Source organism: Pelecanus crispus, chromosome 3 (genome assembly GCF_030463565.1).
Source record: "Pelecanus crispus isolate bPelCri1 chromosome 3, bPelCri1.pri, whole genome shotgun sequence".
Classification (NCBI taxonomy): Eukaryota; Metazoa; Chordata; class Aves; order Pelecaniformes; family Pelecanidae; genus Pelecanus; species Pelecanus crispus.
Genome location: NC_134645.1, coordinates 126324323 through 126351243, shown reverse-complemented (window position 1 = coordinate 126351243; position 26921 = coordinate 126324323). Strand labels below are relative to the sequence as shown.

The 26921-nt window shown below is 40.9% G+C and overlaps 1 protein-coding gene across 2 annotated transcripts in view; it reads right to left on the bottom strand.

The window, feature by feature from the left end:
* CLIC5 (chloride intracellular channel 5) overlaps positions 1-26921 on the bottom strand; it is an 80211-nt gene that overhangs the window by 15005 nt on the left and 38285 nt on the right. The window contains exons 1-4 of one of the 2 annotated variants that reach the window (XM_075707639.1): positions 15711-15731; positions 9243-9352; positions 8790-8915; positions 7336-7442 (exon numbers count right to left, since the gene is read on the bottom strand). In XM_075707639.1, the coding sequence (XP_075563754.1) occupies positions 7336-7442; positions 8790-8915; positions 9243-9298 (289 nt within the window). In that variant the 5' untranslated portion in view covers positions 9299-9352; positions 15711-15731. Of the gene's footprint in view, positions 1-7335; positions 7443-8789; positions 8916-9242; positions 9353-15710; positions 15732-26921 lie in introns of those variants that run through there. The other variant, XM_075707638.1, reaches the window with a different exon arrangement.

The window sequence follows — 26921 nt, the reverse complement described above, 5'->3', positions numbered from 1 at the left end:
TTTTCTCTCCCTCTCTATGGCATGCTATGGTTTCAAAGTTACTGCAGCACAGATGCATCAGAAAACTATGCTAGTACATTAATTGTAAATATTTACTGTTCCCAGAATGGCTGCATCTAAGATTGCTAATCAGGCATACCTCCATGCCTTGGAGGGCTTGCAGTCTGGTCACACTTGGACTTACACAGAGTTTTAGTTTCAGTTCTGTATTGTTTTCAGGTAGTATTTTTCACGTTTCTTTCAGGAAATCTTCATACCTTAATTAGCAAGGTCTTAGAAGAAGGAAAAAACCTAAATGATAGGAAAGTTCAGAAACATTCCCTAGGAAGGTACATATTTCCAAGGTTAAGATGATGATTTGCTATCATTTTAGAAACTGAAAACCTCTTCCTTCCAATGGCATAAAATTTCAGTTCTTAGTTTTGGCAGCTTAAAAGATATTGGTCCTTACAGCTGTCACTGGTACCAGACAGAAGATTGATGGCTCTGGGCTTCCAGTCAGCATGATTTTGAGGAGAAGTTTCAAAAAGTTATTTCTCAAGCAAACTTATTTTGCAAACTGCTGTTTCTGAGCGATTTAGAATCAGTCTTTGATTACTGGGCAGAAAGCAGATAAAGCAATTTAGGACGGATGATAAATGTAACTTGCGGCATTACTTAAGTTAGCACACAGCTATCACCACTGTTTTAGTGGTCTTTATATGTGTGTTTTTATAAAGGGACAGAGTGGAGAACGGTTTTATTAACATATCATGAGTGAGTTATATGGGTCATCCCAGATGAATGGCAATAAAAGCTTTATGTCACACTCACCAACATGTATTTGGTACTTTATGTGCCACAAATGTTGCAGAAAAGCTATTTTACATATGTTTTAAAGACTGGGTATTTTTTACATTAGGGCTGGTTTTGTAAAGCTGCCAGGCACTTTAGCTACCGCGAGCCCAACAGTACTTAGCTCAGAGGGAGCCATAAAAACTTGTTTAAAATGTTCTGAAATAGCTTTTTTGTGCTTCAAAATGCCAAAGCTAAAGATCTGTCATCCTGATATGTTCCATCACAAAGCAAGTCCTTTTCTCTAAAACAATTTTAAAAGCTATTTCTAGTCCTTCCCAGCTGCATGACAGAGAAAATTTAATATCATCACAGCACGGGACAAACTGTGGCTCGTGTTGGGCCTTGGACAGGTGTGGGGTTTTGTAGTGGAAAAGGGAAATTCTGCAACTAAAGAGGAAGAAGGAAAAATTTTAATGGCAAGTTGATACACAGACATCACCCACACACGTGTGTGTGTATATATATATATACCTATATATTTATATGGCACTTTGAAAATCTATGTAAAAAGCATAAAGCATTAATGTTGGCCCTGAATCAGAGCCTGATCCAAGATCCCTGTCACAGGAAACTCCTTGTCAATTCAAGGGCATCCAAACAGCTTTTTAAACTTGCTCCTTTAAAGTCAAGAGGAGCTTGGCCAGGAACTTTGCTGAGCACAGGGTGAAGCCTTTAGGCACAGAATAGGCCAGAAGGGTCAAAGACTCAAGACAAGCTGTGTCACGTTTACCATTATATTCTGACCCTTTTGGATGTGAGAAGCCAGGCTGGAAGGAAGAGAGGTGACCTCCAGCCCTTCCTCACCAAGCATGGAGATGCTTTGGGGACAGATGTTCTGCTCTCCTGTACGGACCAGACCAGACCACACTTGTCAGGACGACACAGACTGACCCACAACGTCAAGAAGCTCCTGTCCCAGCTACGTACACCAGCTTAGGTGCCACAAAGGGTCTACACCACAGAGCTGTTTTTACTGTAAATTTTCTACGTAGGGTTTTAGAGTGATCTGATTTTCTGTTTATTTAAAGAGGTATGTGATGTCTTCTATAGAAAGGATCAGAGCACGTCATCCAGCCTGTGCACGTACCAATATTGTGGGTCCGACTCTCTTCTCAGCAGGAGCAACTCCACAGAGTCAAAGCTGCCTAAAACTGATGTAGGCCAGTTTTAATTGCAGTCCTGTATGTGTCTGTGCATATCTACTGTATACGTACATACACAGCACATGAAGAGAGACATTTCCCACCTCACGCACTTAACCACAAAGTGTGATGTAGCTACTGAAAGAGGTGAACGGCATTTAATCACATGTAAGTTAATGATTTAAATGTGCTTTTATTTTTGGCCTCTTGATGTAAATCCAAACCAGACAAGCGGAGTCCTCTGGTCAGACGGCTGGAAATTCCTCTGCATGAAATCATGTTGGTGGTCTCCCGGCTCAGCGCCTTCTGAAGAGCCGTACAGTGAAATATCCTTCCGTACCACTAATGAATGCGCCCACCCACACTGGAGCTGGTGCCCCCTAAGAACTCAATTCAAGAACAACTTTTTAAACTCATAAATGAAATCAAAGAGCTCATTCTATGAGCCAAAGAACTTACAATTTTAGGCGGGACAGTTAATGGGTGGTTACTGTAGGTTGACCCCTTGGTTTGCAGTATACAGTCTCGCAAGAAAAAATAGTAAGCAGGATACTGAATATGTACACAGCATTCCAATTAATTAAATTTCATCCTCCTCCAATGAATACATAAATTGTTGCTACCCTGGTTACTGTACTGAGCTTGAGTGACTTGCTCAGCATCAACCAAAGGAACCAAAGTAAACTCACAAGATCTTGGTTTACTTTCCTGTGCTCAGACAAGATGTCCTCCTAGATATTAAACAATCACTAAGCAATGCAAAACTCTCAAATTGGCCATGAAAACTTAAGAAGAGCATCCAGGAAATAATTTTTAAGACTACTGCCACTCAGCTCTCCCAAGGACTTCCGTTCTTGTGTGAATGAGCACTTGTCCTTTCAAGTACAAGCGGTGAAGCCTGGTGGCAACAGCTGGAGGACTGAATAACCCAGTTGTGCCATTGAAGCGGCGTGGATCTAATCCCATGATGAGGAGATGACTCCTTCGGAGAGGCCCGTTATAAAATTATCGAGTGACATGGGGGGTGGAAGGAATCAAGCCCGTTGTAATTGAACTGACTTGAAATAACAAATGCACACACTTTCTTTAAACACAGCTTGCCACATCCTGAGAATCTGGAATCAATTCCTTCCCTTTCAAGAAGCCTAAAGTGTGATATGGCATGAGCATGTTTGCTTCTGGGCTTATAGCCCTCACCAGCCCGTTCCAAACCTTTCAACGTTTTTATATTATAAGACAGAGAAGTTAGGAAAACAAAGATGGAAAAAAAGAATCAGAAATTCAGGGAACTATTAAATCAGGGCAGCCTAGCTGCCAAATACCTTTGGTAAGTAAATGAATCATGATCAATAACATATTGCCATACAGACTTACAGAAGAAGGTTATCACCTGCTTCTGTGCCAGGGAAAAAACATAACGGTATGTGGCTAATGAAGTACTGCATGAATCCAGAAAAAAAGGTACTATTTTTCTTTGTAATGTTAAAGTATTTTACTTCAAAGTAATTTTAACTCATCCAGAAAAAACATTATTTTTTCCATGAAAACTTTGTCAAAATTGATAGGTTACTATGAAACACTTCTCTTCTGACAATGTTGCATTTGTAAGAGGAAACTGTCTCGATAGAAGAAAACCTATTTTTTTAAGGGGATGTTTCAGCCCCGATTGTGTTGCTTGCTTTATATATTCACATATTTGCCAGCAGAGGGTATCACAATCTTAGAAACAAACAGACATATGTATCATTGTATCTATTCATTTACATGCAAGAATTCAGACACACACTAAACCAAGAAATTACAAATCTTATTATCTTCAGTAGCTTTTCCACTATCAGAAAAAAAAATCATTTACCTACTTAAAGGCTACAGACTCTGTTATCAGTGCCATCTCACCACCTCTCTCAGGATAGGAAATATTGCAATGACATAGCCGACTGATGGCATCACTTGAACTCTGAAACTGTTTCATGACCCTGGTTGTAAACCCTCCTGGGAGGAACACCAGCTTGGGCTTATCTTTGGTGAGCATTAGGTTCTCATTATTCCTCACATCCAGTATCCTCATACTGCATAAATCTCATTAATTATCCCAACCACTTCACGCCACTTTTCCACAAAGATTTAATAGCCACAGGCTGTAGTGAGATCTCATGTTACATAGACCGCATGATCTCTGCTAAACCAGTATGCTACGAAGAATGATCACGTATAATTGCACCTAACCCACACTTCTTGCAGCTAGAGATAGGCTGATGCTACAAATTCCCAGCCTGATATCCCACACATTAATGAATTCACCTCCCTGACTCCCAAGTTAAGAAAACATAATTTAAACAACCTGATGCTTGGTGCTTCAGCTTACTTGGTATTCAGCACTCCCCTATTCCCAACTAAAATAAATTAAAATTGTTTTTTATGTAATGATCTGGGTTCTCCATTCTATTTTGGATTTATTAACAAGTCTTCTTCTATTTGTCTCTTTTGATCATGTGCAACTGATGTCCTGGTCACTGGTATGGCTTTCCAGATTAACCCAAGCACTTGAATCAGCCGGAGCTAGGAGCTGATATAGAGGATGACTACGAGACGTGTATTACCTTTATCTGAGAGCTGGGGTGTATAGGAACCATTTAAAATAACCACAAGCAGCAATATCTGTTTTTTCGGACCTCACTTGCTCATATGGAGACAGGGAAAAGGACATTCTCCTAAGTAATTACATCTTATGTTTATGAAATGCTTTTTATTATTACAGAACTATATACAACTACTTTTACTGTTATATAGGAAAGATAATTCATCCGAACCCAGTGCAAAATTACATGCATCAGATAAGGGCTAGAGCCCCAGATCCCTTTTTGATTTGTGTTGCAATTTTAAAAAATACCAATCAAAAAGAAATAGGTTCATTAGGAAATACGTATACAGTGGTGTTGTCCTTTCCTTTTTGCACATAGTCTTTTCACTGCTCAAGAAATCTAACACAAATACCTTTTAATTAACTCATTATCTGCCATGCAAATCAGCCTTCAGAGTAACCGCTGTAGGTTCAGATGAAATGGATAGGAAGGTAGGTAAAATGTCCCTGGGATAAGAGAAAAGCTATTCTTGCTTAGCCCTTGAAAGTCAATTAATCTGCTGAAATTGAGGTTTACTTCCCACATGACATAAGTCTGCACCAATAGTCCCAAGGACTCCGAGGTGCTCAGGTACTTTACTCTGTTGATAGAAAGAACGTGTAGGTACTACTTATACTCTGCTCACCTCTGCTTTATTCTCCTTGCACTGCAGCACTCCAGCTGTAAAGAATTATGCTAAAAACTTTTCTCTAGTTCAAAGAGGAAAGTTGACTACCAGTATGGTCAGAGATTGTGTTGTGTCTGGATATCACAAGAGCACGAACCAGCTAATGAAATGGAGTGAGGGTGTTTGCAGGGAGCAAAGATTGTTGCTCTCCAGAAGCTTAACAACTCTTTTCTCTATAACCTTGGTCTGCTTAATTGCCATTGGGAAGCATTTTCCTTTTTTTTTCCAAGAATACCTAAACCAAGAGTTTGCTAGGCAGAACTAGTGAAAGCTCCCATTAATCTCACTGCAGCTAGTAAATGTAGAATCATAGAATCATAGAATCATAGAATCATAGAATAGTTTGGGTGGGAAGGGACCTTTAAAGGTCATCTAGTCCAACCCCCCTGCAGTGAGCAGGGACATCTTCAACTAGATCAGGTAGAGACCCACTAGATCAGGTAGAGACATGTGGAGACCCAGTCACAAGCACCTTGCAGGGTTAGATTCCTTATCTCACAGCAGCAGATATCTGACCTTGAATTCCAGCTCTGGTTATAGCCAGATGCAGACATCTCTAGGACAGCCATTTTTTAGTGGCTGGAGCTGCCAGCCCTTATGAGTCCAGGGATTTGCATATTGCAGAGTCACTGAGAAGTGGCGCGTTGGGATTATGCATGTGGACAGACACCAGCGCTGGTTTAGAATGCAAGGGGCAGCACTGCTGAATTCAAGATTTACAGTTGTGGAGCAGACCATAAAGATTCCTTGTAAATGGCCAAGATATTTTATTTTCACTGTAACATCTATTTAACCTAACTCTTAATTTTCCTTCCTTTTACAACTTCCTACAGAGGTTAGCTGAGCATCCCATTAGCATTAGACAAAAAAATAACCTTTTAATATCCCTGAGAAGTGAAGCACTGCAATTATTTCCTTCTGTTAACAACACAAAAATATTAAGGAGCAGATTGTTATCTGACATAAATCATCATTTACCCATTTTCATGTCATGGGTCAGCCCCAGGCAATGAAATATAATTGCACAGATGTGCGATTGTAATTACATTTTACGTACAAGCTCTGTGGCAGAGCTGGAACCTGAAAAAATCTAGTCTTCTCTGAATGATATGATTTGAACGCATGGTGTTTAACATGCCTTAGGTCTCTCTCTGTGAAACTAGTAATACAAGGTAAGATGTACATCAGTTAGTGACTGCAAATATTCTACTAGATCATCTCAAGGGCTATGGCAGTGTAAAGCCACTAGCTTTCATGGCAACAGGAGCTTAGACTAGCTGAAGTCTTGCCTCTCTGAGGGGAAAGGAATGTGGAGAAGAAAAGCAATTTCATTATGAAGACAGTGTAGGATGTGTGTAAATATGCATGGCATCCAGCTTTGGGGCGGGGGCGGGTATTTCTTCTGACAGGCAAATGTGAGGGAAATTCTGGAGCTTACAGGGTGCAATTACATTTCTTAAAGCCACTTCTTTAATTTAATTACTTTATGTTTAATGTCTTGACATAACTCAGTTTGTATGAGCAAATTAGCTATAACAGCATAACATAATCATGAGATAAGTGGGCCAAGAGTCTGATGGCCACACTTAACAAATTATGAAGGGTCAGGGCATGTGTTGCTCTCACCCGGTCATTCACTGCTAAATTTTTAGTACTAGCATGGCTTTGGGTCCAGTCAATTAGCACTCCTCTAAGCAGTGCCTGGCCAGAGTGGAGGAGGTAGCACAGCCGCCAGCCACTTCCAGTGAGCAGTATGGGGTCCTGTTCTGGTGAGGAAGCTGGGCTGTATGGACAGGAGCCATGTCGTGGCAATTGGCAAAGGGGCTATGGAACGCTCTGCAGCCTGTTTTATTTACAAGTATAAATGTAGTCAATTCAACTGTGGACGTGTGAATTGAGTCCACTGAACCTACCATCTCAAGTTGATCAGCAGCAGTACCTGATGTCATATGAACAGAGTTTACAATAAAATGATGGGAGAATGGCAAAATTATTCCAGTTCCAAGTACACAGACTCCCTGGCACATTTGGTAATCATCCTACTCACCAGCATTATCCTGCTGCTTGGTATTTTTGATGTATGCAGAAAATTTGGAGAAGATATCGATTCCAGCAGTGTTTGATTCCCGGTGCTTAGCAGCCAGCTTGGGGTACCTGAAAAGGGAGAAGCGGTGTGGAGAGTAACATCTTGTTACCAGCAACATAGTGATGATTACAAACACAATTTACAAGAAGAAAGAAAAAAGCCCTGTACGAGGAACTGCAATTAGCGCTGTCATTTATCTCAAAACAACAGCTTGGCAAGTCCCTCTTAGTAATATCTGTGGCTGTCAAGGCAGGCGTTTGGATGGTTACACAAGATGGCTTCACGACAAAGGTAATTGCACTGGCACTTTATGTGACCACGATCCAAGATACAGTGGCCTTAAATCAGAAGGAAGCATAAATTTCCAGAAAGGTGCAGGGGAGTTTGGCAGTCAGCTCTCTCTATTATGAATGGCAGTCGTGTCTAATTCCCTGCGCTGAAAATGTACTCCAGGATGTAATAGCAAGGCATGTTAGTATTACCCAGGTGAAGGAACATAAAGTTTTCAGTCTCTGAATTGTTTTTTATAGACATCTGGTGCAAAGGAATATATCGATTTGAAAGACCAACAGAAACGAATGACTCCTACTGATTTCAGTGGTCTTGGACCAGAGTATAGAAAATTTAAATATCTGATCTCTTGCCTCAGGACTGGCCTATAGCTGCTGATTCAGTTGGAGGTAAAACACTCCATAAGGAACTGAGCCAATTGTCATTGATTCTTAGATTTTAAAGTCCAAAACACAAGCCAACTTTTTTTTTTCCCATTATCCTCCTATTAAGTCCGAAATGTTTGACTAAGTTAGGCATATCTGGTGAATCTAAACCTTTCCTTCGTAGCTTGTTCCAGTGGTTAATCATCCATACTGAAAAAATCTGTGCCTTGTTTCTAATCCAAATTAGTTTGGTTATAACTTCCAGTCATGGGCCCTTGTCATTTCTTGACTAGAATAATGAGCACTTTTCTGCCTCCAGAGCCTCTCGTACTCTGTAATCAGTTCCCCTTCCAACCTTTCTAATACACCATAGAACTCAGAAACTTCCAGTTTTTTGCTGTAAAATGCTTTTCCTGGCACAGATATTTTGTGTGGCAATTCTCGGCATCTATTCCAAGTTATTTTTAGCTTTGTAAAATGTGGACACCAGACCCCTACAAAAATTTTCTAGTATTGGTCTCCTTAATTCTGCATACAAGGGCATCCTGAAATGTGTACAGAGAAAACATTCTGCAGTTATTAGTCATACAAGTAACCTTCACACATGGAAGTCATCTTACTGAAGCCAGCAAGTTTCATAAATAAATATTACTCCTGTAAGTAAAGGTTGTAGGAGGGAGTGCTTTTTAGGAACTCCTCTTAGGACATCTTTCATTCCTAGGAAATGGAATATTGACTGAAAAAATCCCACGTTCTTACTTTGGAGGTGCAAGAGTCTCTTCCAAGAATTCCTCAATCTTGTTAACATCTGTCTTGACTTCTCCATTAAAAGTCAAGAAAGGTGGGTGGGTCCCAGGAGCTAGATTGTGTAGGTCAGCTGGCTTCCTGCACAGAGAGAAAAAGTCATGAAATCAGTAATCTTTATGGTCAGGTAGTGGCACAGGTATTTATAGTTCCTACAAAATCAGTTTGCTCTTCTTTTTTTTTCTGTAGTTTGTGGTTAGAAAACTTTGAAACTACCCCAAGCACCCTGTTTAATATAAAAACATTCCACAAGTGAAAAAAAAAACCCCAAACCTGAATCCCAACTATTTTGTTGTGCACCACAGACTCTCTAGGCTAGATACAAATCTGATTAACCTTGGTGGGGCCTTTCTATAGGGCAAACACTGGATCATATAACTATTTTCAATTAAACTGAACAAATTTTACCTTTTCAGGTCAACAGTGGTGACATTGAACACAACTCCTTTGAGCCACAGGATCATGAAGAGACGCTGGGAGAATGGGCAGTTCCCAATGCTTTCTCCATCTATACCAGCCTGAGGGATGGAAAGAGAGGAAAAATAGATTTCAGACTCGTTAGTCATTTACCTCCCTCAAGATGGAAAATTGGATGTTGAAAGAAAAATAACCAGTTTTAAAATAACTGACAGTGCCTGTTATTTGATATAGTTTATCATCAACACAAGAATGGAGTTACTCCAGGATTCAGTGTTTGTTTGGAGCTTGAGCAAGCAACCTGTTGCCTCGCCTCAGGGCAGCTTTGGGTGAAGGAGATGTGTCCCTTGCCAATGGCAAGCAACGTCCAGGAGACTGTATATACTTTCAATTACTCTCATCCCTACAGGACTGCCTGTTTATGGACATGCCAGAAGACTCAGGACAGATTTTCTACTCTATTTGAGTCTGTGGACTGCAGCTTATATCAGCCTAAGATCTGCTTCACTGTTTTACTACCCCAAAATGTGTATTTTCAGACCTAGATTTAAACCCAAGCACTCCAGACATTCACTCATTCTTGTTCACGTCCAGTAAAGCAACAGCTTCAGACACAAACAACCAGATCCAGACAGAAATCTCCACCCAAATCCTTCCAAGGTTCAAGACAGATTTCAGCCACTGCATTGTCTGTTCCTATCTCTAGTACCTAATGAGTTGCCTACAAACCACTACAAAACAATAAAAAACTGCTAGTGTTAGCATTGAGGAAACAGCCTGTTTTTTCCTCTAAAAATTTATGGTCCTTAGCCATGCAAATTCTGACTTTGAGCCATGGAGGGATACAAATAACGCTAGCTGAACTGAGCCAAAGCTGCGTCCAAGGACAACATCCTTCTACAATAATTATGCTTGTGGCCAAAGCTTTCAGGATGATAATGGTTTTGATAGACTTCCATTTTAATTTGTGGTACCATTGTGTTTTAAAGTTTCTTATAATCCTGGTGAAGCAACCAACCTTCCGTTGTTGACCCACATGGGTTGCATAACTGTATTTTTTGCACACAGTGTGTGTCCGAAAACAGTTGATGAAAGAGCTAAGCAAATACATGCCTTTTTCCTTTGGAGAAAATATTACATTACTCTGTTTGCTCTCATAAATTTTATCTTATTAATATTCAAGCTGTGAGGTAGCATTTCTCTGCCTTAAAGAAGGAATCGCTTCTAATTATTGCCGTTCTGAGAAACATTCACAGCACAACCAGAAACATTTTGAGATGCATCCAATACAAATTCAGGCCTTGCATGTGACATGCTTAGCTGAAAGATTTTCTGGTAGGCGTCATGAACCTTTCTCATGTCTTGAACACAGCTTTTGATGATTCTGGGTTTAAAAACAAATTCCAGATTTCCCATCCACCAGAATATGGAGTGAGTGTGGATTCAAGGCTTGGAGACAACCTATCGTAAAGTTTAGGGCTATGTAAAGAGTTTTTCTCTGGGTTCAGACTCAGTTCCAAACACTCAGACTCTACAGGTATTTGGATATGGGGGTCCAGTTTGGCTGTGCTTTTACTTGAAATTATGGATCTGCGATAAGCCTGGCACATGGCATATGCAAGAACCAAGAAACAACGTGGGTGAAAGAGTGGTATGGCATGAGGATGAGCAAGAGAAGATGCCTTTTTCCTTCTGCCTGAGGTGTGAGTAGCCTAGATTTGCAAAATTTTATTAATTAAATAGTGAGGTCTGTTCTGCAAATTTCCTGGCAAAACAATGACAATGTTACCATGGGAATACCAGGCACCACCATACTGCATGCAATAATTACTGCAAAGTCACATTTGTTGTTTTGGCTTTGGCTTGTTAAACCATTGCCAAGAACTTTTAACTTCTTACCCTTCCTGAAAAGAGGCAAATGCTATAGGAGAAAACAGCGATATGACACCAAATTTCCCCTTGGCTTTTTCACCATCTCAATCATAATCATATCCTTCATAATGGAGTTGGCTGACTGAGTCTACAAACGATATATTACAAACCTAAAATTTGAAGAAAAACAGATTGATGACTGAATTAGAGGGCAAAAGAGTGCAGACAGAAAAGGGCTGATTCTCATCTTACCTTCTCTGGATTTACTTTGGCTTATAACTCCATTGAGTTTGATTCACTCTTCACCTGACTCCCTTCAAAGTGAGTGTAAAACTCTGTTTTGGCAAGTCCTGCAAATACCTTGTGAGCAAAGGGGTCTTGTCTCACAATAACATGCAAAGCTCTGGCCCGCCTGCAGGTTTCCATCCTGCATGGAGGCAATCTCTCGCCTGTCCTCATCACCCTCTTCTTGTGCTGTAAGGAACAATTTCACCTTTTTCAGGAAAGAGACTCAGGGAGACCATTTCCCTGCTCTCTCCAATTATATATTCTCATACAAATGTTAAGGGTTACCCAGATCTGTATCTTTTACACATTCTTCATCCTGCAAGGCAATGGTAAAAAACCCTCGCAAGACCAGAGAGGATTAATGGAGGAACAAGGCAGATGAATGGCAATGCAGACACAGAAGTGATGGGTCATGTGAGGTTAAGGGATGCAGAAGTCATTGGGAACAGGAGAAAGATGCAGAGTCTGGAAGAAATAAGATTCACTTAGACTTCAAAAATAAAATTAATTGTGGAGGTCAAACGAGGCCTCCAACAGCCCCAAGTGGTGAAAATATCTTCCCAACACTTCAAAAGAGTGGGAAACATCAATTGCTAGAGACACATTGGGAATCGACAGAGGAAATTCCAGAAATTAAAGATAAACTAAAGAAAAAGTATGATATGATCTCTGTTCAAAGCTCCTGGATCTGGAAGCCAGGCTCATGATTTGGGTGGAGTTTGACTCATGGGTTTTGATCTCATGTGACTGGCATAACTGAAAACTCTACCACAAATAACAAGGCAAACTGGTGACAGAGGAGGGAAGAGAATCAAAATCTCCCCAGCAACACAATTTATCCATTAAATTCAGCTCTTTTTCTTCAGAAATTATAGGCAAGGCTCTGTCGGGTTTGTGAATCCTTTCTCATTGCTTCTAACAGCAGTCAGTAATTCAATGTTCAGCACTGAGAAAGAGCAAAACCTTAGTAGGTAATAACTTCAAAGGCTTAATAGAGTGTCTCGAGATCCCTTGTGAAGTCTATTAACTAGAGAAGGAGATGAGGAAGAACAGAGAACTTCCCAGGCTTAGTCACTTTTAGCTTCAAAGAAAAACAGCTTGCTTAAAGCACCCCAGTAGTGCCTAAATACAAGCCTATTATGTATCTGTCCAAGGTTAAGGGCTCAGAAGTGCAGGAATTAAATAATACCTTCATCAAGATCAAGAACACAAATAGTGGATGGAAAGAAAAGAACAAATAATTGACAAGCTGGAGAAACACCATCTATCCCTGCTGTTATTCACAAATGAGCACAAAAGCTTTCTCACATAGCTTCCCTGAAGCACAGCAAAAGTGATCAACCACTTATAAAAAGGAGCAATTTGATGATATATGTGCTCTCCCTGCCAGTAACACCAGATATTTCTGATTTAATGATTGCAACTAGGGATAGACTTGAGGCTTTGTGGGAACTAGGATCAAGGAAACAGAGTTTTTAAAGTGCACTATAACTCCCAGAGCTGTGAAAGGGTTTCGGAGCCACCTTCCCTCTGTAGATGAGCAGTCCCTCCTGTTCCCTGTGGAGAATGACCTCACCTGAAAAGGCAAATTCCCAGAGTGACTGTGGAAGAGTAAAACAGATTCGAGGATTTGCTGGGTGAGACTCTTTGGCCAATGCTCATCCCACTGAAGTTTAACTGAGATGCCTAAGGGAAGATCTCCTGTGCAGGCAAGCCCGGGATGCACATCCAAAGGATGAATCGGGCCACTTTTCACTTTGATGGAATCCATTGAGTGTCTGAATTTAGGTGGGATGAATGCAGACCCCACTAACAGATAAGCCTGAAATCCGTGGAGGCCTAATCGCTAGAGAATTATTTTGCTCCATCTTGGAAGCATCACTTTCTGCTCCCATTGCTTCACACAAACTTAGTCTTATTAGTTTAGCTACTAAAAAAAGATGCTTTTCTGCTTAACCTCCAGCCGTATAGGTACTTCACAGCAATTGATGCAAGGTCCTGCTCTGGAACTTGGTATAATCACATCAGGAAAACCCCACCACCATACCAGCTGCTTGCCTCTATCTGACTAATGGCAAGAACGAACAAGATGTTCTCCTTTATTATTTATAAGGCACTCCTCCTTAAATACTTCAGCTATTTTTAATGAATTAATTAAACCTTAAAGATATTTGTGTGCACAAGTCGGGGATATACACGACATTACCAAGGAAAAATATTAAGAAGGTTTCGGGGGGGAGAAAAAAAAGTCTCAGTGATTTTATGACCTTGTGCCAAATATTTTTGTAAAGTAGCAGTAGTATCCAGAGCCTCAAACCACTGCACAGCACAGCTGAATGACATGAACAGGGAGCTCTTCTCAAGTTCAAGCTACTACTTTGCTATAAATGAAATAACGGGAATAAACTTCCTCACTTGTTCCAAAAATACTCCAACTGGTACATGCACAGTGACTGCAATGCACACAGACAACTGTATATTAATTCAACTAACCTTAAGGGGGGGAAAAAAAGCAAGTTTCATTTCCAGTCATTGCCAAAATACAGCAGCTTTAAAGAAATATACCATCATTAATAATGACTAAGCATCTAGCTTAAAAATGGCAGTGCTGGAAAGAGTTGCATATTGGAAAGGACTGTGTTTTTTCCAGGAAAATAATATATTTGGTTTTATCTATTCCCCTCTCTTTTCATTTTTCACTGCATTGAGGCCATTCTGCACAACGGTTCAGTGCTCTCTTAGACTCTGTGGTAAAGTAGGCAGATATTTTTGATGACACTAAAACACATTTCTTTTTCAAAAGGATTTTAACAAGTTAACCAAAGCAGGCAAGCTAATTTACCTCAATGTTTCCCAGTAAGGATTAAGGAGGGATTTGATTTCATCATCCCTACAATCAAAATCTAGACTCACATTACACATGGTTACACCCTCTCTGTTTTAAAATTGGGAAAGTGCCTGGCTTTTGACACTTACTCTCCTTACTCTCAGAACCCAAAGGGGAAGTGAAAATCCTATTTGAAATGCAGAGCAGGCCAGGAAATATCCTATTTATTGTGCCATTAAAAAAAAAAAATCTGTCTTAGTAATTATACCACACACACAATAGCACAAATCTCCATTGTAGGGAAAAATCATTGGCTGCAACATGAGATCAGACATGCCAAGGTATTGCTTTAGTAAGGATCATTTTTTTCCAGTTTCTCGTCTCTTTTCTTTCACAACTTCTTGTCCAAATGTAAAAGCCAGTAAGCTATTTGGAGTGCCACCAACGGGGAGGCAAGCTAAGACGTGTATATTCATAGAGCAGCACTGGTAGGTCTCAAGTAAGAAGTAAATCTTGTAGCACAAGTCCTGTGTATCACAGGACACTCTTGTTGACTGTGGCTCTGGTTCAGGAAAGCATTTAAGCATGTGCTGAAATACATCCCAATTCAGAGGAAGTATATGCTTGACTTCAAGCATGTTCTTAAGTCCTGACGATTTCAATGGGACTTAAGCACATACTTAAGTACTTTCCTGAATAGGGGCCTATAACAACAATAATAAATTTGCTGTGCAGCATTTTAACTTCACTGGACTTTTTCCGAGATTTCATTTTGCTAGGAGAAACTCTTAGCAGCAGCCTTCCAAGGGAGGGCAAGATAGAGCAGGAATATATTCCTAAGCACACACACATGGAAATGGACCAAGTGCATATATGTCAAATAAAAATAGAGCGTTTGCTAGAAAGACTGTCAGGGTAGTAACAAAACAAAAAGGAAGTGGTGAAACTCTTTAGCCAGCTCCCCAAAAGCCAGCCAAAATGTTGTCCAAGTCTGGCATACATACAGACATATATTATAGATGCACATAAGCTTAACTTGGTCTGTACTGTCGGCCAATTTGGAGGGAGCTGGCTTGTTACACTTGGTTCAAACAGGCTGAGCAGCATGTCAGTAGAGTTGAGGATCTCCAAGGAGCTGCTGTTGTACTTCTCAGATCTCTGCAGTTTTGGGAGAGATGCATTTGTACTCTGGAGGATTTTCAGGAGGTAGAGACCCTGTGGTCATCAGTAGTTAAGAGACGACAAATATTTTCTTTAGGTTTGGTAATTCATTATTTTCAGCTTTTCTATTCACATGAATGGCAGCATGGGCAGGAAAGAATCAATCATATAGGTCAGCCTCTTCCTAGTGATCCTTTCATGGTGGCTTAGGATGTTCATAGTTAAAGATCAGTTGTCTCAAGCAGAGCAGATTCATCTGCCACATCAGCTGAGGTCCTGGTGGCAGAATAGCTACATGCACAGTGATCAACCTGTACAAATAGGTCCTGGTTTTCCTCAAGGGCTTTGTTAGAGCCACTGGTCACTGCATATGTTCTGCATGAAATATGTTTTGCTTTGAAATAAACTTTGAGATGCCTCAGAACTCCAATCAGTCAGGTACAGTCTGAATTTAGGAAACTACAGACTAGTCACAGGTAGACTCAGCATGTGAAAATGATTCAAGGTCTATGACTTGATAATATCAACAGAGTAGAAAAGCACAGACTGATCTGACACGCTGGACCAAGAAATTATTTTGTTCTCATTTATATTTGTAGATCCCTTACTTATCATTGCATGCGTTCAGCTTAATGAGTTATTGATAGTAAATAATCAAAGGAAGTAGGAACTATAATGAAACTTTCTACCCCAAAATATATACAACAATTCCCGAACTAAGGATGGGACCAAAATACCTTTTTTTTCTAGGAGATCACATTCCATCATACTTTGCTGTGAGGAATTTCTGCATACCAAATCTAATTTTCATACGGTGATGTGTAAGGGAAAAGCCCCCAGAAGAGTGAGAGTCATTAAGTAACATCAGCAGTATCACAGAGACAAACCACATATAGCATGGCTTTCATTTATAAGGATTCTTTTAATGTCAGCAAAAGACCAGCTAAAGGATGGGTGGTAAATGCAGGCTGACAATTTCAAAGTGGCTAGCAGTTTTAGATCCTGTGAGACAATCTGAAGGCGGCTGAGTATCAGCTCTCCACCGTTGGAAAATCAGGCCAGGAGCCACCCAGAAGAAACAGCTGTTTTTAAAAGTCTTAGTAAGAATATTCTAGATCTGCTTTGGGAGTATCCCTGACTGTGAGCTTCTTGAGCAACTAGGCAAAAAATGAATGTAAGAGTGTTGAAAAAAAATCTCCATTGGAAGAATATTCTTTTGAGGAGCACACTTGGAATCTGACAAATACCTGGTGGACATGTGCAATGCCTTTGGCCATACCACCTTGGAAATATGCCTGGAGCCCTGGTCTTTGGCTACCCGCGGCAGTCCAGCGGGAGGATGGGCAGGGTGCTGGGACCACACAAAGTCCTAAGAGCACGGGGTCCCAACATGCAGCTCGGCCAGGACTCGCAGGGCTCCTGGCTGCCCTGCAGCCCACCCACCAGCCACCAAAATTTCCTTTCAGAATTACTGAGTCTGTTTCAGTCTCCCTTCTCAAAGGAAACCCACAGCTTCTGTTCAATAACACTGCAAATGTTTTAAAATGTGTTTTTTAGACTTAGAGCAATTTAGAGCAAAATCTTGAAATTCTTCAAAACCCAAAATTGCCATTCTCATCACAGCTCTCATTAGCAGATTATGCACAAAGTTCATGTGCTTCTGGACATAGTGGACTGGACAGATATGTTTCTTTCTTGCCTTGATAGACTAATAACAATCATCCTTTACACTTCTTCCTGAGTCTTTTCCAACCTAACAAAGCAATTGTGTTCCCATCAATTACCAGTATCCTGGCACAGGGTCCTGTGTACCCACATTAGCCACTGGATGTAACCACAGAGAACCGCTTTTAAAAGCTTTGCTTTTTGGGGATCCATCAATAATCAGTTGCAAGTGAGATGCCATAGGAACAAGAAAAGAACTCAAGAAATTACAGATACATAAGCTTAACGTACAGAAAGATACTGGAACAAATGATTAAACAGTAAGCTCACAAGCACATGTGGAGATGTAAAGTTGGCAAGACAAGACAATAAGGACTTATCAGGAGCAAATGATATCAAACCAACCAAATTTTATTCTCTGACAGGGTATCCAGCACAGTGGGTAGGGAGGAAGCAGCAGGCAGCAGCCGGTATATAGAAGCTAGCTTCTGTAGCCTTCTGATATAAGCTCCAGATTGTATTTTCATAAACAAAGTAGGGAAATAGGACCTGTATGAAATATCTGCAAAGTGCCTGTATGAGTGGTTGAAAAAAATACTTATGGAGTAGTAATAATCGAGTTTGCTGTTAGTCTAGAAACACCTAACAAATAGAGGTACCACAAAGGTCTACGACAAGATGAGTCATATTTAATGTTTCCATGAGCAAAATGGAGGAAGGAATAGACAGAACCCTACAAAATTTTCTGACAGCAACAAGCACAGAGAAGTTATTGGTATTTCCCAGGAGAGAAGTAGACTCCAAAATGATGCTAAGAAGTTGGAACAAATTGTCTGAAATCACTTAAATGGAATTTAGGAAAGTAAACCTCAAGGTATAAGACGTAAGAAGAACAAAATCTAATGTACAAATACAGGATGGGGAACAGCTGGTGAGGCTGCGAGGATGAAGCAAAGGAGGTTTTATGTCAATCACAAACAATATGAATCATCAGCGTACGCATCTACAAGCAACAGCAACAAGATAATGCGATGTACATGTGATGTTCTACCACTACACAACAGTCCTCAAGCATGTAGAAGACTGTTTTACAAAGAGGATGATGATCCATTGTTGTTCATGCCCACAGAGGATAGGATTAAATATTTTGCTTAATTTGCAACAATAAAGCTTTAGGGAAGAAAAAAATCCAGTGTAATTATAAGAATAATGAAACACAAAGCATGCTTTCTAAGGAGGTTGTGTAATCTGCATTAGTGGAGGCTTTGAAGAAATCAAAAGAAAAAAAAGTTGGTAAAACTGGTCTTGATTTATTTCATCCTACTGCAGAGCAGAGAAGGTGCATAGGATGTTTTAAAATCCTAAGTATATATTAGTTTATATAAAATCCAGTATATATTAGTAACTCTGACAGCAAAGCTGTTCTTGCTGTCACTGCTAGATGCTTGGTGGCACAGACTTCTGCTTTCCTCTGACCTGCACAGGATGAAGTCTGGCCCTGGTAAAGTCAATGGGAATTTTGCCTGTGACTTTGACGGGACCAGAATCTCACTCATAGGTTTAATGGCCAGAAGGGACAATTATAATAATCTTTCCTGACCTTTTGCATAATACAAACCATAGATTTCACTCAGTCTGTAGCCAACATCTTGTGGTTGAACTAGAACATATGTTTTGAAAGTTTTTTTTCAGGATAGACATATGCTAGACATAGAGTGGTAGTAAAATCCCCTCTAGTGGTCTATGTTTGCATTGCAGGGTGAAGTTCTCATGCCCAGGGAAGTCGACCACAAACATCCTATTTGTAGGGTTTTGCTAAAGGTAGCTAATTTACCCCATCGCTTGTGGGTTTTGGGGTTTTTTTTTCTATAAGTTGCATTGCTGTATGTGAGTTAAACTGGTAGAAGGAACCTTAGTCACAGGATCTGGGGAGTCAGGCCCCAGCAGGACTCAGAAATTAATCCAAATCTTAGTTAAAGTCAATAGAGATGTTCAAGCATCAGCTATTGCTTGGTTGTCTTGGCTACATTGGTGTATCTCATAGGAAGAGGCAAGGATGTTGAACAAGAAAGCCACGAATCTTTTTTTAAGACAAATTTGTCCTGCAACATATTCGTATTAGATGGCTGTTCATGCTCTGCACATACAGAATGCAGCTCCTATGTTTTGGAAGCTTATGCCTATAGGGTCGTATTCTGGGTTTGGCCTTTTGGTGCCACAGCTATTAATAGATTATACTCAAATGCACTTGATCTAGTTCTGCTTCCATCACAGTCAATATTTTACAAAATATTCCCACTAATGACAAATATTCCACTGACTTCAGTGAGAGCACTGTCATATTTCGGATTCACTAGTTTCTTTCTAATAAGTGATTAAAATTACAAGTGGCTTTATGGGCTCTGGAAAAAGAATCTGGGACTTAATCTGTTTTAGTTGTTCACAAAGCACCAATTATAAGTGTTTCAAATATTGATGATTCCATATCCTGAGAGCTGATTAGATATGTAAAAAATTAATTCCCCCAGGAAAGCTGCAGGAAAAAAGATGAGATAGCTCATTGTCAAAAGGTGTCACAGGCAATGCAAATTATAGTCAAATTATTCCTGTTTCTAGTAGAGATCAGGTGCAAATAAAGGAGTCATTTCTCCAAAGCAAGCTCTATGCAGAGCTCCAGTTCCCATTACAGTACCAGGATCCTGCATGCAGTTTTTCTTGTAAGAATTGAGCATGTGCACATCTGGAATTTGAATGTCTGTTAAAAATCTCTGAGCCAGGGACAGTAATCTGGTCATATAGTACATTCTGCAAATGTCGATGAATTGCAGCCAAATTTCCGTGCCTCTAAGCAGCGTATCGGACTAACAAATAATAACAGCAGCCAGGTGCTGAAAGTTAATGCTGAACCTGAAATCAGATCCAGGGCTGAATTATTTATTGAAATTCCATGACTTTATTTGCACTGTTAGTATAGAGAGTCACTTGCAGGCACTGCAAATACAGGTCTGAACGGGGGAGTGTTGCTGATAAGGGCATTTACCACCAGCGCAGGCCATAATTTGCCCTCGATGGCCTCATTTTGTATCTTATTTAACGTCTTATAAATACTGTCCATCGGTGACTTCTGTTGACTAAAGATGAAAGAGCAATTGGTAACTTTCAGGAGGTATCCTGCAGTGGGCAGGGCTTGGTCTTTCTACCTTCTTTTGCATCTCCAAATTTAAAGGCGCTGCAGAGGGTATGAGAGAAGCTTCATCCCAAGATGTGATGAGTGTTTACGACTTTCACTGAAAGCAGATTGAGTTGCATTGCAGAGGAGCAGCACATGGCAGGCTCCAACTAGTCTTTGGTTTGATGTTTGTGTCTCAGTATGACTTCCCAATGCAACCCACAATACCTTCAGTAAAATAAATATTTATCGGTACAATATTACCACCTTTTGGATCAAGCCTTACTGCTATGAGAATACAAATGCAATACAAACAAATTTTCAGATTCCTAGCTACTCACAGAGAAATCATTACAGAGTTTAGTGTTGAAGGGATGTTTTTTCACCTTTAATATTTTCTTGTCAGCCAAAACTGCTGTATTTGTACCTGAAAGGAGGTTGTAGCAAGGTGGGTGTTGGTCTCTTCTCCCAAGTAGTTAGCAATAGGGCGAGAGGAAATGGCCTCACGCTGCATCAGGGGAGGTTTAGATTACATATTAGGAGAATTTTCTTCACGGAAGGAGTGGTCAAGCATTGGAACAGGCTGCCCAGAGAGGTGGTAGAGTCACCATCCATGGAGGTGTTCAAAAAACGGGTAGACGTGGCACTCTGGGACATGGTTTAGTAGGCATGGTGGTGTTGGGTTGATGGTTGGACTGATGATCTTAGAGGTCCTTTCCAACCTTAATGATTCCTAGTTTTCACTTTCATTAAAAAATAATCCAGCCCCAAGCCAGGAAACACGAAATTACTACTCTACCCTTAATTGGTTTAGTGGTGGACTTGGTAGTGTTAGGTTAATGGTTGGACTGGATGATCTTAAAGGTCTTTTCCAACCTAAATGATTCTATGATTCTAAGATTCTATGATCTTACTTAATTATGCTATTGCAATTTCCCTAGCACCTCTTTACCTCTTACTGTCCTCTTGCTTCTGGGATCCTTGACCATGCTGTCTATTCCCAATATAATCTTGTTTTAATTTTTCTCTCTCATCACTCCTGAGTCCCTCTCTCACCCAGGCCCCTCATGCTCCAAGTGAACCACTGTACAAGAAGACCAGCAGTGACCCCAGCATGGTCGTACAGCAAAACGCTTCTCCAGCCTATTCCTTCCTACCATACCTGTCTCAGAAGCAATCAGTAAGCTCCTCCCCAAATCTCTCTTGTTCACTCTCTTCCGTCCACAAAAATAACCACTTTCTTGATTTTCTTTCATTTTATGCTCCTCACCTTTGAGCCACATACTCTGTTCATTGGCTTCACCAACCAAGTCAGTGATGGCAACACTGAAATCTGCCCCCACCTCCCACCCGTTCCCCTGCCTGTCCACTCTCTTTCTCTGACTTTGTCACCCAACTGCCGTATTTACATTAAACAAATCCCATTTGATATGGTGGAAATGGAGTGTGACATGGAGTTCAAGCCCTGTAAGTTCCCTCACCCATTTATCATTAAGTTCATAACCCCGTGCCACCTTCTCTTCCTCTGAAGACATGCTTCAACCATACACTGTAAGTCTAATCTTTATTCTGTTGGCTTCTGGTTTTCCTCTGATTTTCATGATCCTTTCCTGATCTGCAACACTGCAGACCTAATCACTGTTTGGCACTCTTACAAACAAGTTCTTTCTCACAGTTTTCTTCCTCTCTCAACCTTAACAAAACAGACACAAAATCTCATCTGCACCTTCTTCCTATTGTCAGTTCTACAGGAAAACGTTCACTAAAATTTCTTGCTCCAGTTTAACCTGAACACTCAGGTTCGGGCTGATAGAGCTGGATATTTAAAGCACTGCAAGCGGGACATCGTACTTTCTATGCTTTGCGTGTGCTTTGGACCTAGATTTCATTCTAGATGAATTAGGCAGAGATTTCATGCTATCAATCTACAATCTTTCCAGTCTTCTACACCACTTCTATGTATTTTATATTTACAGTTTTATATTTTGCATTTTGTATAAATTGTTATACATTTTATAGTCAATATTATATTTATTATATATTACATTATGTCTTTATATATGTTAATTATATTATTTATTTTCTATTTTATATCTACAGTTTGTTGTGCAATCTGTTAACAGGCATGGTTAATCTCTTTCCCAGCATGGTTAATCAGTTATGATTCATACCTTAGCACTTTCTGGTGCCACACTCTTAGACAGGTAATTAGGCCTAACCGTCATATCTAGAGAAGGGCTGAATCTCACCCTGCTTCATTTAAGAAGTTTCTCTGGCAGCATTTTGTTTTATCCTGTGCTCCTGCTCAGAGAAAGCAGCAGTTTCCACTTGCAGGCTGTCGGAGAGCTGTTAGCCTGAACAACTGCAATCTGCACAATGTCACCTGAAGTGCATATGCCAAGCACCTGCCAAAAAAAGCTTATTGGAACATCCAGGTTAATGAGGTAATTGAGAAACTAGCATTTGGCAAGAGAATTTCCAAATATTTTATTTACATTTTTGTACAGCTAGGCCCAATTCACTCAAGTACCTAAATAAGCTCCGAAGAATTAGCTATTTCTTCTTGTTTACTTATAATTCTCTCTGAAACAGAGATTTTTTTTATTATTGTGACGTCTCAAGCACACAGGCGGTTCTTGAAAAATAAGAAATATAGAGAAATCCTATAAATTCACACTTCCAATGAACAGCCAAATGTCAGTCAATACAAAAACACTCTGACTGACAGCATGGCATAACATGATTACTACTAACTGCACTCACTCTCGAAGGTCCTGGATATGGCTTTTAAAACAAATTTTAAATAAATATTTAAATAAGATTTAAAATAAAAAAAACCCACAAATAACTAAATCCTCAGTACCCAGGGGCTAAATAGGAAAAAAACCCTTGCCCATAGGAGCTGCATCAAGGTGCTGCCACATGCGCAGATGGGCTGGGAACGGTGGCCAAGGTCAGGGGGGAGAGGCTTTTCCTTCCCCTGTGTCCTGGTTTCAGCTGGGATAGAGTTATTTTTCTTCCTAGTAGCAGGCATAGTGCTGTATTTTGGACTTAGGTTGAGAATACTGTTGATAACACACCGATGGTTTAGTTGTTGCTGAGTAGTGCTGACACCAGTCAAGGACTTTTCAGCTTCTCATGCTCTGCCAGGTGCACAAGAAGCTGGGAGGGGGCACAGCCAGGACAGGTGACCCAAACTGCCCAAAGGGCTATTCCATACCATATGGCGTCATGGGCAGTATAGAAACTGGGGGGAGTTGGCTGGGGGGCAGCGATCGCTGCTCGGGGACGGGCTGGGCATTGGTCAGTGGGTGGTGAGCAATTGCATTGTGCACCACTGGTTTTGTGTATTCTTTTATCATTATTATTACTTTCTCTTCCTCTGCTGTCCTATTAAACTGCCTTTATCTCACCTGTGGGTTTTACTTCTTTTTTTCTGATTCTCTCCCCCATCCCACTGGGGGTGGTTGAGGGTGAGCGAGCGGCTGTGTGGTGCTTAGCTGCCAACTGGGGTTAAACCACAGCAATCCTTTTTGGCACCCAGTGTGGGGCTTGAAGGGTTGAGATAACGACAGAACTGACCAGAGCATGTTAAAACAAATTTGTTATAAGCATTTGTTATATTAGTTTAGTAATCGCTGGTCACAATGTTGATTTACTTGCTCTCAGAGTTGTTGCATTTGTTCTCAGAGTTGTGTTATGTAACACCCTACTTACCATATATACTGTTTATCAGTTTTTATGTGCTGTTTATCACCTCTGGTAGATGGATTAAGGTTACCGCTTTGCTGTACTGTGTAACAGTGGCTTACGGTATGAAAAAATTATTGCTCATGAGACCAATCTTGTATTTGTACTCAGCATTTCCATCACCTCTGTACTTTGGGAACCATCTATCAGAAATTATTAATAGTTACACTTTTTACTTTTTCTCCTCAGAGAGCCAACCTATGGGTGAGACACCTTCCTCCATCTTCCCCTTCTCCTCCAGTCTAATTACAATAGCTCTTGAGAATTTTGAATATCCTTGGGATGTTCAAACCAGCATGTTCCTATCGCTATGTCTCCTGAATGTGTGTCAGCTCTTGCTTAGGGTTAAACAACTATTTAAGAATACCATCCAGAGATCTACCTCCATGACAGGCACTGTGGCTACTCAAACCCTGGCGACAGGCACTGCAGCTGAACCAGAGAACCAACCTGCGTTGGTACCAGCTGCCCCCATACACAAGAAGAAATCTTGGAAGTGAAATTCAGCTTGTTTAGAAAGGGATTATTAAAAATCAGGGCCATCACAAGGAGAGGAAGAGGAAGAGGAAGAGGAAGAGGAAGAGGAAGAGGAAGAGGAAGAGGAAGAACTCGTAAATGAGACAGAAACCACCCGAACCCTATCCTTGAGTGAGCTGCGAGATATGCGAAAAGATTTCAGCCATTGTCCAGGTGAGCACATCATCACCTGGCTGCTCCGATGCTGGGATAATGGGGCCAGTAGCCTGGAATTAGAGGGTAAGGAAGCCAAGCAGCTGGGATCCCTTTCTAGGGATGGGGGCATTGACAAAGCAATTGGAAAAGGAGCACAAGTCCTTAGCCTCTGGTGATGACTACTGTCAGGCACAAAGGAAAGCTATCTCTTCAAGGAAGATGTTATATATCGCCCAGGCAAATAGAGCACCATAGAGAGAGAGGTATCCAGTACCTGAGGGAATTAGGCGTGCTGGAGGTGATTTATGATTAGCTGGACAACAAGCAGTTATCCAAAGATCCAACTGAAGTCCAGTGCACACGACCCATGTGGCAGAAGGTGATACAGAGCCCACCAGCATCATATGCCAACTTGTTGGCAATACTGGCCTGGAAAGATGAAGACGCACCAACAGTGGATGAAGTGGCTAGCCAGCTGCGGGAATATGAAGAAAGTGTCTCTTCCTCCGTCATCTCAGCTGTAGAGAAACTGTGCCGGGAGGTCCAGCAACTCAAAGAGAATAGGTGCTACTCTCTACCTATACGGACCAATATCTCAGCTATTAGGAGTCAGTGTTCTTCTGCTCAAGAGAGAGGATAGAGAGAGTAGAGAGTACACACCAAGGGGTACCTGGTGGTTTTACCTGAGTGACCATGGAGAGGACATGAGGAAGTGGGATGGAAAACCTACTTCGATCCTAGAGGCACGGGGACATGAACTGCAAGGACAGGGGGGTTCTTTCAGGAAAATTGCTGCTCCAGTTTCCAGTGGGCAGTTCCCCAGACAGAGTAGAAGGGCTGACCTTACTTCTGATCTTAATAAAGGGACTCCTGACTCATATGTACAAGAAGTGAGTAACAAATACTATGACGATGATTAGAGGGGCCCTGCCTCCAGCCAGCTGGAGGAAAGGGACAACCGGGTTTACTGGACTGTGTGGATTCGATGGCCTGGCACATCAGACCCACAGGAGTATAAGGCTCTAGTGGACACTGGTGCACAGTGTACCCTAATGCCACCAAGCTATACAGGGGCAGAACCCATCTGTATGTCTGGAGTGACAGGGGGATCTGACTGGGGTTAAACCACGACACCCTGGAAAGAAAATCGCCGTTTCAAGGTTTGTCTCTTTGTCAGGGGAGTTGGACAGCACTCCCTCTAAGTTCCCCTGCTGGTCACATCCTTTCCAGGCTCTCCAAGGTTGGACCTGAGTAGCTGTCTATAATCAGCACTTTGAAAAATGTTTATTATTATTTTTGCAGAATCATCTCTTTTGAGATAAACACCCGACCATCAGGCCATCAGGCAGAGGTCCTGCTCAGCCCAGTAAGAGGATGATTTCCCCCCCAGTAGATCATTATCAAAGGGTGCTGGTTTCAGCATACCAGGATGGGCAGGTAGATACTTCCCAATCTGAAACAAGTCTTCCTGCATGCATGTTCAACTGCCTTCTTTACAGACTGAATAGTGGTAAGTAAAACTTACAGGGTCTTTAGAGAAATATGTACTTGGAGGTGAAGTAAACCGCAAAGGATTACATTCATGCACTCTGAGGAGATCCTTGTGGCTCCATCTTGGAACAGGGTGAGTGCTTAATGCAGAGGAACCACAGATCACTTTTGAACCTCAGACAAGACCCAGCTCTAGAACTGGATCTAGAGCTTAACTGGGGGACTCAGATATATTGACTTTAAAAAGAAAACAAAACCAAAAATCCATAGTTAGAGCACCTCAATAGAAGAAAGGGCAACTCAGTAAATGAAAGCAAAAATGCCATTCCTTGTCAAACTGCATGTGCAAGTCAACAGACAAGAAAAGAAAATTAAAATTATCCAAATGACAGTGAAAGTCTGAAAAAAAGGCTTAATAATGAAGGGGTTTGGAGCACTGGATTCTCTTGGCATGTCCTGAGTATTTAAAAGAACTGGGCACAGATAAATGACTAAACTGCCATTCTGAGAGATCCTATAACCTGCAAGAATATTCCATGATTCAACCCCTGTTCATCCAGGAACAGTTTTTTTAAAAATGCTATAAATAAAATAAACAAATTAAACAGGTCTCCAGTTGCACACTGAATCAGCAGCAATGACTTGTCACAAAACACCGGGCAGTGAAAGAAAATAATTTCCTCCCATGATATGCATTCGTATCTGTTTGAAGCTGCCCATTCAGCAGCTAAAAGCAAAAGGAAAGCAGTAACACAACGTGCCTGTTGACCCACGC